This window comes from Mercenaria mercenaria, chromosome 7 (assembly GCF_021730395.1).
Source record: "Mercenaria mercenaria strain notata chromosome 7, MADL_Memer_1, whole genome shotgun sequence".
Lineage (NCBI taxonomy): Eukaryota > Metazoa > Mollusca > Bivalvia > Venerida > Veneridae > Mercenaria > Mercenaria mercenaria.
Genome location: NC_069367.1, coordinates 31028843 through 31041008, shown reverse-complemented (window position 1 = coordinate 31041008; position 12166 = coordinate 31028843). Strand labels below are relative to the sequence as shown.

The 12166-nt window shown below is 35.7% G+C and overlaps 1 protein-coding gene across 1 annotated transcript; it reads left to right on the top strand.

Moving 5' to 3' along the window:
• The first annotated feature begins 232 nt into the window (after positions 1-232).
• Positions 233-6596, top strand: LOC123554719 (uncharacterized). Its single transcript, XM_053547969.1, has 6 exons — positions 233-382; positions 615-860; positions 1908-2022; positions 2683-2838; positions 4302-4580; positions 6193-6596. Exons 2-6 carry the CDS (start codon positions 849-851, stop codon positions 6324-6326), a joined length of 696 nt encoding a protein of 231 aa, XP_053403944.1. The 5' UTR covers positions 233-382; positions 615-848; the 3' UTR covers positions 6327-6596.
• Positions 6597-12166: the final 5570 nt, after the last annotated feature.

The following is a 12166-nucleotide window of genomic DNA, read 5'->3' as shown; positions in this document are numbered from 1 at the left end:
TTATATATTACATATAAATCCCCCTCCCGCCCCCCCCCCCCCCCCCCCCCCCCCCCCCCCCCACTAAAAAGAAAAAAAAGAAAAACATTTTATTTCATGTATTGACTAAATTTACCCATTAAACCCTTTCTTACCAGACGGAGTGAAAAATGTATTTTATATTTTCACTATGAAATTTCAGTGAAAAATGTGTAATAAATATTTAATAATTTCAGACAAACGGAACTAGCAAGGGAAGCATCTATTTCATCATAAATTTCCTCATTCAGCAAGACAATTCACCGGTGAATAGAGAAATGTAAAAAAACACCTTAAGATAATGAAAGCGGTGGAACGTAAGAAGAGCGAATTTTACCGGAACTATGATTGCTATCAAAAATAGGTAAATAATACAATTTTTACTCATTTTTTGCCTCTAACGCGCAATGGAAAAATATAACGAAGATCGTCTATAATAATCAGCATAGTTTACTTTAAATTTTTGTATATCTAAATTTCTTTAGAAATTATCTTTTATTTATTCCTAAAATGAATTTAGCGCAAAGAAACGTAAAATGTTTTGTACCTACATGTATTACATATTTAATTGATATTCTGAGTTATTGCAATTAAAGAAAGACACGATTGAAGAAGTACTACATAACACTTTGTGCACTATCGTTTCAACTAACCGAAAATCAATCAAAAAGATCGATAACATTCGATTCATTACACTTGAAAAAAAGAAACTAATTTGTCTTCTTTGCTCCCATCACTTCATTTTTGTTTTGCGGATAAATTACAAAGACATAAGGTGGTGATTTTTTCGTTATCCTTGGATTTAACTGCTAGAACGAAACGTGAAAGACATGCATTGCAAGGTAATGTTTTATAATAAAAGAATTTAATAATTTTTAAAACTTGGCAAACGTATGTTTAAAACTTATCGTTGTCTACGAAGGTATCATAATATGTCAATATTAAGAGACGAAATGACATTAACAAATATTTTCCGTTAATATAAATATTAGTTATATAGAATTATATATTAGACAATACATAATTATTTATCCATCTATTGTGATAATGTTGGTATTTCATAATTATATACCCATGAATTGTGATAACCTAGGTCTTTTTCCTGCGATATGTCTTCCCATGTCATACCATATTATACTACACAAGGATCAAAATTTTTAATTATTTTTATCTCTTTTTCGTGTCATCCTTTGTGTTATAGTGTATATGACATGACTTTATTTAACATGCATTAATTGTTCGTTGTTATTATTTATGTTGCGTGAATATTGTACACAGAAATAAATCTATTGTTTTATATACCTATATAAATTCTGTCAAAAACGTAGCTTGTCTGTCACAAGTAAATATGGACAGGCAGCAAAAAAATCCGTATGGTACCTTTTGTATTGTCTCTTGTCGGACTACTTTCATTTAATATGCACGACCTGACGTAGTTATATCAATAACGAACACAGAAAGTTCACTTGTTTCTATTTCAACATCGACTAACATTTAATATTTCCTTTGATAACAAAACAACAAACACAAAATTGGAGGTATATAAGAAAAGGGTCATTACAAAAGTAGCTAGATCTGGGATTTTGTATTTGGCTCTCGTAGACTTTGCAAGGACGAATCACACTTGACGCTTGCGCATCTCGTGAGATCCGATCTAGCAAAATTCACTCGAGCCAAATATAGCATCCCAGATCAGGCTACTATTGTAATAACCCTATTTTGTCAGCCGCAACAATGTAAGACAGAACAAAAATCGCTTTGAGATTCGAACCATTGCCAGGAGTGTTTCTACAGTTTTTGAGTTTTGTATACTTGTTTGTACATTTCATAATTTATCGAAATATCACCTTTTAAAATAAAATTACATGAATTCTTTTTCTGCTTGTTAGGGCTGCATATTTACGGTGGTTCTCCTAGCAGTGTTTCGACATGTTGAATGTAGACACTTTCTGGATCATGGGATGGCAACGGGAAGAATGGTTCATATGCAAGATCGTGTAATAGGTCGGTAATTTATCTTATAATTATCGCTGTTTGTCGGTCAGGGCCCGTATTCATAAAGCTCCTAAAGTGAAAACTTAGGAAAATCCTTAACTTTGTAAAATTTCCGCATAAGAGACGTGTAGACTTTATAAGATTTATTGATAATCTTTATTACTATGCCGGACTCTATGTGACACTTTTGTTAGGCATTCCAACTATGTTGACGATTGTCCACAAAATTCTTTTGAACTTTTCCCTTAGTCTCTTAGGGAAAAAAATCCCTTAGGAGCTTTATGAATACCAGCCCAGGTCTTGTTAAAACATGGTTATTCTTTGATTAAAGATTCTGTATAACATTGTTTGTCGGCCAGGTCTTGTTAAAACATGGTTATATCTTTGAATAAGGATGATATAATGATCATTAAGTAAGCCACCAAAGAAAACCGGATACTGCTATCTTATGAGGAGATGAGCCCCTAGCACAGTCCTCCCTCCTGAGTTTTCTTACTAAATGTATCATTTAAGCAGTTGAAAAAAAAAAGATTTTTGTACTTTATTAAATGTTTTATCTCTTTTGAGATTGACTTGAAAAAAGTATCACAACTATTTTCGTAAAAAGGAACCTACTTTATGGGTACTAATTTAAAAACAGCCAATTCTAGCTTATTCATTTCCTAATAGAAAGCTGCCGAGGACATTTCATGTGTGAGCCGTTCCCGTATCGGCGCTCACTTGGTCTTACCTGCGTACATGCAAATAGCGTTTGTGATGGTATTAAAGACTGCAAACATGGAGAAGATGAAGATCAGCAGGAGTGTCAACACAAAGGCCATAAAGGTAAAGTAGTTGTGTAAAATATCCAAAATAGTGAGGTAGATAAAGTATTTGTGTAAAATATCCCGAAGAGTGCGGTGGAGCTGTTCATAAAAGTAAAGCAGTATTGTGAAATAGACAAAAAAGTATGAGGTGGCGCTGTTCATAAAGGTAAAGCAGTAGTGTGAAATATCCAAAAAGAGTGAGATGGTGCCGTTCATAAAGGTAAAGCTGTAATGTAAGATATCCGAAAAATGTGATTTGGCGTCGGACATAAAGGTAAATCAGTCGTGTAAACTATCCCAAAGAGTGCGGTGGCGCCGTTCATAAACTTTCTTAAGGTAAAGTAGAATAGTGAAAAATATCCCGCAGAGTGCAGTATAGCCGGTTATGAAGATTTTTATGAATTAGTGCAAAATAAAACAAATGCATGTCAGTTAAACAGAAACTAGTCCGAATCACCAATGTCCTATACTGTACGGTATTCCGTTAGGGCAATCGTGGTTAATTATTGAACACTAAACCACGATGCACAATGGTACGAAGATGAAAATGCAATGGTAAGATATACATTGGTAAAAACACGATGGTACAGTGATGAAAACACGATATTACCTCGACATTTCACTATCGTACCATCGCAATTTCATCATCTTGCCATTGCATCATCGTTGTTTCATCATCGTGCTTTCGCACCATCGTTGTTAAATCATCGCACCATCGTTGTTAAATCATCGCACCATCGTTGTTACATCATCGTGCCATCGCACCATCGTTGTTACATCATCGGGCTTTCGCACCATCATTGTGCCATCGCACCATCGTTGTTTCATCATCTTGTCATCGCAATATCGCAATTTCATCATCATATCATCGTGTATCGCGGTTTAGGATTCAATAAAACGTCACGGATGTCCAATCGGAACACCTTTATACTGTTTAGTAAAAGAGTTTTGATGTTTCTTGTATTGATACAGGCACTAGCCGCTTACCTCAGTAATATATTTTCACACTTAACTCAATCGAAACGGCTGGTTTGTATTACGTATTTGATTGATCCCATCATTCTAGGGATTAATTTCTGGTCAAGGATATTTTCTTTATTATTCTTTTTTTTGTTACTGTTTTTTTTTCTGTTTATGATACATGAATTCAACCAAAGGCATTTTAAAGATACTTCTCGTTATTGAGCTATATACATGAATGTCTTGTTTCTAATTAAAATTCTATTTTGTATAATACACATGGCAGTATCTCCTGTTGTACACCGGGTGAATTAGGCAGTAATCGACATTACCAGATGATCGGCAGTTTAAATGTAAACAAGCCGGATAACAGGGCGAAAACAGATGTCACACACCTGACAATTAGACACTATAAAGAATTCCCCTCGCTGTAGATACCTAGCTAAAATCATGCACGCCGGATAATCAGACGATATCAAAGTACCTACATGTACTAAAGAGCATTGAATACTTTTATTTCAGGGGGCGGTATGGTTTTATATGACTCACATGCAAGCGACCACGCGGGAGATTTCCCACTCGATCATGGGGATCGCGCATATGATGTCTTAGATGAATACAAAGGCGATGGCGAAGAGGGGCAAAAAACAGCCGGTAGCTCGAGTAAAAAGGAACCACCGAAAAATCACAAAACGCAGAGCTCGAGGCCACACGTGATCGTTATACAACAGCCCGCAGCGAAAGTGGCACATGCACCTCCTCCAAAAAAGCACAGACCTATTATGCCTAAGCATCGACCAAGTAAGTTTTAGACATATTGAATACTACCTTAAAGAGGGAAGATATAAATTTTTGCAGTGTCGTTCTATACCGTATGATATCATAAAACAAAATTAAAGAACGCGCGCTCGACAAGTAGCCCAGAATGTGTAAATGAACTTAAGTGAAGTTGCTTTAAAATTATTTCTTGTTTATAGGAGGTACTGGAAAATATTGATTGACATCACAGAAGCAAAAAAAAATTAAAATAAAATAAAACTGTGGGCCATACTATGGCGATTTTCCTTATTTCGGAGATGGAGGAAGACCCTACTATAGGCGCCCGAAAGGGCACAATAAAGGGTACTGTCTGTAGCAAAGTTAAAGATACAGACTTCTACAAGCCAGCTAGATAGCTTACTTACATGATGACCCGTGACTGGCTCTAACTCAATGTTGTGGGGGCACGTGATTCTAATTCAGAAACCTTAACCACCCGATCGTATTTGGCCCCCGGATATTAATATTTGTTGTTAACGACAGAAGATGAGGGAACAAGAATTTTCCCACAGAAGATGTCGGTTGCATTCCTAATGTGTATGAAAATATTGTTCATGAGAAAATAACATTGACTTTGATATTCTTTAAAGTGTAGAACATGTAGAAGCAGTAGACATGTGAGGAAAATCGGCAATTTACGTATGACGGTTAATCCAGATTTAATCTCATTGGAGCCATAAAACGCGTATAATGAATAGAAAACGAGAAATATCTCCACACAAGTACAATGTTCTACTTACAATATTTTCTCGCAAAAATATCTTAGAAATGTTTTGCATATCTATCAAGATAATGACATGAAAAATTAAAAACGATATTTGCCGCACGTCACTGACGTTATTGACGTCAGAAATTTATATTTTTGTCACTAAGCAATAATAAGCCATAGTGCATAACAAAGAACTTTAACCTGTCTTTGTTTTTGTTGTTTTCAATATTATTTATGAAACGCCACTTTTGCGCGAGGCAAAATTTCATCACAGGTGATCTTTGAAGATTTATGTTTCTAAAACTATACAACCCTAGAAAATAACAATTTACCCGTGATTCAGAATTGAATTAGCGAGCATCTTGATATAATTACTATGAATAAATGCGTAATGGACGCAGTGAATTGCTTCTGTATCAACCCTCGTATTCTCGTCTGCTATTTTAGCATTATAAGCCATACGAGCGATGGTTTCTGGTACAGTAACAAACGGAAAATGGCGAACACACATATTGATCGGAAATTGCCGATTGACATGACGAGTCCCTTCCCGTAACTTCACTTGATTGAAAACAGTAAGAACAAAAACAGGTGTTTCATTGATAGCCAGCTCTTACACAATAACCACGGTTTTTTCCTTGTTAAATGAGTAAAATCGCCGACTCAGTTGTATCTTACCGTTGTGGTTCAATGTAGGAAGGCTAGCGAAGTCGCAATTAGGATAAAATTTCTGTTTGCATGACCTATAACCCTCCAGTCTTTCTTCCCGAACCCATCAGTTCACTATACCCATGTCTACACTATCATTAGTATTTTGTAAGTGAACATACAAATCTTGCTTAGGTCAGGATTGCAAAATACTTGATTTTTATCCGTGTTTTTCAGTTGTGCCCATGCCGTTTCCCGTCAGACCACCAATTATTCCACAACCCATAGGGCTGCCACCACCCATTATGGGAGGAGGACTTGGGCTTCTTGGAGGACTAGGAATTGGAGGACTGGCAGAACTGTTGGACTGATAGACATTTGTTCTAACTGGTTTTGTTGCATGTTCTATATTTTGTGAACACATATTTACAGACAGATTTCAATTTGAGAACTGATATTAAGGTATAATAAAACATCTTAGTTGATTTGACTCTCTACTGATAAAAAATGTAATTCAAACAATTAAGATAAAAAATAAACAACAAATGAATTACAAGTGCAAAACTTAGGTATACTATATTTATATATAACAAAGTTATGAAAATGATACGCATTGAGAGAAATAAAATAATTATACTGTACCTAAAGCTCTTTGATTCTTGAAAGACCTAGAAGTCGTACACGATGGTGTACAGCGTTCCGTTAGGGCCATCGTGCTGTCGCTGCCGCCTTATACACGCACGACGCCACAACACTATACTAGTACACCGTAGAATTTTAATTTTACCGTTTAATGGTATTCTATTTAAATAAACAGTAAGATGGGGTTGTAAAAATAGTCAATATGCACGTTGGAAGGCGGTGTCTTAATTTTGAATAAGATATTGAGCATCAACTTATAATATTCGCCTACGGAATATGCCGATGTTATGTAATTTGCCAAACAAGACTAAGTTAACAATCATTGTTGATAAAAAAAAACAACAACAAAAAAAACAAAAACAAAAAAAAAAAAAACATCCAAGCAACCACATTTTAGAATTTTCTTGCACGAAGCGGATGGGGTTGTTCTCGGCATTACGTAGAAATCACAGGAAGTTTATGACGGGGAAGGTTAATTACTTTTTATACGCCCGTTTCGTAACGGAACATAATGTGGAATGACGTTGTCCGTCCGTCCGTCTGTCCTTCCGACCGTTCCAGACTCTAATTAGAATGTAAGATTCTTTCACTGGTTGTAGGCGCAGATGGGAATATCCGGCTTGATGGTAACTATTTATGCGGTAACGAGGCTCTAATGCAAGATTGAAACTTTATAGATATTTTAACATTTAGGGTAATATTCCTGCTTCTGGGACAACAATTCAAATAGCTGAGCATTAGATGTCTTACGGACAGCTCTTGTTTTTTAACTGAGAAATAGAGAATAACAGGTTAATGTCTTTTGAGAAAGGGTTATTCAGACTCGGCTAGATATGGTCCTGGAAAGAGGGAGGCTTGCCGAGCTCCTTCCGGACCATATCTAGCCGAGTCTGAGAAATCCCTTTCTCAAAAGACAGTAACCTGTTATTCTATTTATCATGCCATAATTTATTAACAACATAAATCCTACCATTATGCGAAATAAAGTGCAAAAAGTAGGGGTGGACTAAATTTTGCTGTTTTGCCGGACTTCTTTTTTTATTTTTATTTTCTTCAAAACGACGCCATCTTGGTTTTTAGAATAACTATTAAAGACATATTTACACGATTATTTTTAAAAACGCGCTCTAATAGGTACGTGAGACCATGTCACTAATGTATAGCGTTTGCCTACTAATTTGCAATTACCACAAAAGAACTTTTTATAACGGAAACGCTCGTAGAAACGGAAAAATGACTCATGCAAAGCGTTTGTTCAGGATTTTGGCTCTCTGCTCCTATATCATGGAATATTGCATCTGGAATGGACTGTTATGGAATAAAATCAACGGTAGATGGAACGGAACTGCCTATTTTTACTGCCAAGCGGCGTTATGGCGTGTGTATTTAATTCACTTCAAACGTTTGCTTGGTGAGAATGGGTATCCGTCTAGCAACTGAACTTCGGATAAAATTTCACTTGGCAACAAATTGAAATTATTCTTTCCTGTTCAGCAGAACAGAGATGTCGGTTACAAAACACAAGGTTAGCATTTGTTTTTCCCCCCAGTTTTTTGATATTTTGGGATTTTAGACCTACTTCAGTGTCGTATGAGGGCATAATAATTTTTAAATGCAAAATGGACACAATCTGATGTCCTTGGATTTAATCAAAGGTTTAAACAGTGCAAAGTATTCTCAAATCACTGACCTGAGAAAACCTGCCTTTCTCAGACAGGCTTTATCAGGCAGTTGCTATTGTAATGGCATGATAAATATACTATAAGGAACAAAGAGAAACTGTCAAGTTATTTGATTTTCATCTCGTTTTATGTAATAAAATGTTAATTACTGCATAAATCTTCAACTTAACTTCTGGTATTTTCTGTCGTTTCCGAGCTCTAGGTAGGACAGTATAATAGCTATACATTGTAGGTTTTAAACGTTACTCCGACACTAAGCACCCCTAGATCCGCCCATTTATTTTCTTACTTGCTTTTGTTTCATACCCCTACAACACCCCCGCCACAGTATTTTTAGTTTTAGTTTCTTAAAATTGTATCTAAGCATCCCCCATCAACACATACGTTTACCCACATCCCCAGCACAAACGCACAGACGCACACATATATGCATGCCTATCTGCCGATGCATTGCATTTTTTAAACTTTCAAATCAGTTTCTCGATATTGTATCTTAGAATCGCTTATCCACAAACGCATCCTCAAAAACATACTCCCTAAATCTTTGTCCCTGTAAATCATTTTAAATTATTTTTCATTTCCAGTTTAGCTTCTTGATACACTCATCCACATCTTACCTCGCACCCCCCCCCCCCCCCCCCACACACACACAACCTGCAACCTGCCTTTCTGTCCCTATTGTGCCAAATCCCTCACCTTCAACCCAGAAGAAATAACTGAAAACACTTGTTTTTAGTTTCCTGTCCCGTTCTGCTTGCAAACGGCTTGTCCGTACGTCACACTTAGGAAAACTCAACAAGTTTTGAAGATACCGAGTTGTAACTTCATACATTGATAGAGCTCATTGAGATAAAGTGCAGTGACAAGGAACCATAACTGTAGGGGGTCCTATTTTTTAATTATCTCCCTTTTTCAAAACCTTGTACGTGCCATTACTCGAATACTATAAAAAATATTGACTTGATACTTTACATATTGATAGAGGTCGGTGATATGGAGTGCATTGACAAGGGACCATAACTCTTCGTGGTGCCATTTTTTAATAATCTTCCTTTTCTTTAAAACCTTCTCCGAGGCATAACTTGAATACTATTACAGGTATTGACTTAATACATTACATATTCATAGTGGTCTGTAAGAGGGCGTGCACTGACAAGAAACTATAGTTCTAGGTGGTCCAAGTTTCTAATTGTATCCCCTTTTTTACGCTTCTTGTCCGGAGGATAACTCTAAAAGTATTGAAGGTACCCGCAAGCTGTTACTTTACACAATGATAGACCTTACTAAGTGAAAATGCACTGATAAGGAACCATAACTGTAGGTGGTGCTATCTTTTAATCATCTTCCGTTTTTGGAAAACCTTGCCGGGGGCATAACTTTAATACTGTGTAAGGCATTGACTTCATAGTTAACATATTAATAGAGGTCAGTGAGAGGGAGTGTAGTGACAAGGAACCATAATTCTAGGAGGTCCCATTTTTTAATTATCTTCTTTTTTTGAAAACCTTGTCAGGGGCGTAACTCGAATACTAGGTAAGGCATTCACTTTATACTTTACGTGTTCATAGAGATCAGTGAGAGGAAGTACAGTGTTAAAGAACCACAACTCTTGCAGACCACATTTCTCCTTAACACATTCACCGTGACTGAAACTCACCTTATGTGACATTATTTCGGGGAGCATCCATCGGTGTTACCGATCGCCTTATGATTGTTATTAAAGAGTGAGAAACAACATTTTGAAAATGTTACGCAATGGGATATAAATGGAAACACAAATATTGTACTGATAGTGTAATCAGTTAATGTTGTAAAATGTGTGAAAATAAAAAGTTTCGTTTACTGCATTCTATCAGTTTTAGAAAAAAAATGCGTCTTTGTTCGTCTGTAAGATTACAGATCATTCATTATCCTTTTCTGTGGTAACGTAGCGTTACGGAAAGAACGCATGAATCAATTCATGAGACGGTCAATAACTGATCTATTACCGACATATACATTGTAGTTTAAACGCTTTATTTGACACTTAATGAACCAGTTAATGTTTAAATGGGTAAATTTCTGCAGTTGGAAAATGCTTCGAAAGTAAGTTGGTCATTTCTTTGAAAAATCCCTGTATAGTCAACGTTAAAGTAATGTTTTATTCATAAAGGAAATCATACATTGCTCTTAATTGTTAAAAGCTAACAGAGATGGGTATAGTTTTTTTTAATTCAAATACGGTCGTACGCACATTCGTTTCCTCATAGGGCGGTGAGTAAAATGAAAATAAATGTCAATTTTTATACCATGTTTCGACTGGTAAATAATAACACTATTTAAATTCAAAACTCATATGAAGCAACTATTTTGTCTTACATATTTAGTAATCAAATTAAGGCGACTCGTACGTTTTTTATCAATAGTTTACAATAATATTATTGTTATAAATACAGTTAAATGGGCCCGGAAACAGGTAACCGTCATGTCGTCTGCACACGAGGCGAACCATCTACATGCTAAACAATAAATAGATCGAATTCCGCAAAAGTTTGTTGTTATTGTGAGTATAAAATAAAATTATTATAAAAAAATTCGAACAGACTTCAAAACTAAATCTATGCTTTAATTTTAAACGACAATGTTATTTTACATCGATTAAAGGGTAACGGTTAAGGATTGTTTGTTTGTTTGTTTTGGGTTTAACACCGTTTTTCAACAGTATAGTGGACGCAACTTGACCCCGATGCTTGACCTTTGTATTATAATACATAATGAAGCATAACCTATCATTGAAAAGGAGTGTACGTAAAACACGACCTGCATGAGAAAGCGAAAACATAAATTTGTGTAATTATAAATAGTGTATTGGAAAATTTTAACTGATCAAATGTAAGTATACATACTTTAAATTTTGATAGTGCACTGTATACAAACTAATTCCATAAAAATATACATGGCTAGCCTAATCACCCTTTATTTCTACAATGAAATAATCGATATGAATAATCAGCTGAAGGTCAACCATCGCGGTCAAGTTGCGACTACTACATTTCGATCAGTCATGTAACGGCGGGCAATTAGCCTAACAAATGTTCCTGGATTTTATACCAGTGCTAACCTGTTCTCCGTAAGTAACTGCCAGCTTCCCCAAATGAATTATCAGAGGTTGAGGATGAATGATTTCAGACACAATGTCTTTTATCAAGTCGTCACGTGGAACATACGCCCCGCCTGGGGATCGAACTCGCGACTCCGCGATCTGTAGACCAACGCTCTCCCTACTGAGCTAAGCGGGCTGGCCGGTCATAGATTGAACCATTCGGATCGTTGCTCATGCCTCTCTTTTCTCGGCGGATTGTTTGAAGCAGCAAGCCGATTTAAAAGATTTTATACCCTTTTAGCAGAGATCATTTGAGGATTTTGGCCTTATTCTAGATGTTAATGTGAAAATGTCCATGGTTTACTGAATTAAGATTAATGTCATTTTACTTTTAGTTATGAATACCTTTTATCTTCCATCTCGTTGTATAAACGTATTTTCACACCAATCATTATGAAAATAATTTAAATTTACTCTGTCGTAGATTGAATGACTGAATTAATCAATAGCTGGAAATAGTTGCTTATATATACGTTCGTACTTTTAACAAAGTAATTATTACTTTCATAAATAGAACATAATGACTACTTAACAACTATCTCATATCGCACCTATAGTACTTATTTTACCAGGCAGCGGACTATATATATATAGTGATTCAAATTAGCTTGAATGATCTAAACTAATGTAGTATAAAGAAAGACATATATATAAATTTTAGCATTCAAATATCATTATAATTCTCATTATGAATGTAGGGATAATACATGTTTTTTGTGTATTAACGTCTGCAGGAGCCGAGAAG

What these genes read in the sequence shown, in the direction of transcription:
- LOC123554719 (XM_053547969.1), top strand. An exon ending in TATGCAAGATCGTGTAATAG is followed by an intron (nt 2,023 to 2,682) that starts GTCGGTAATTTA and finishes ATTTCCTAATAG; the next exon opens with AAAGCTGCCGAGGACATTTC. An exon ending in TCAACACAAAGGCCATAAAG is followed by an intron (nt 2,839 to 4,301) that starts GTAAAGTAGTTG and finishes CTTTTATTTCAG; the next exon opens with GGGGCGGTATGGTTTTATAT.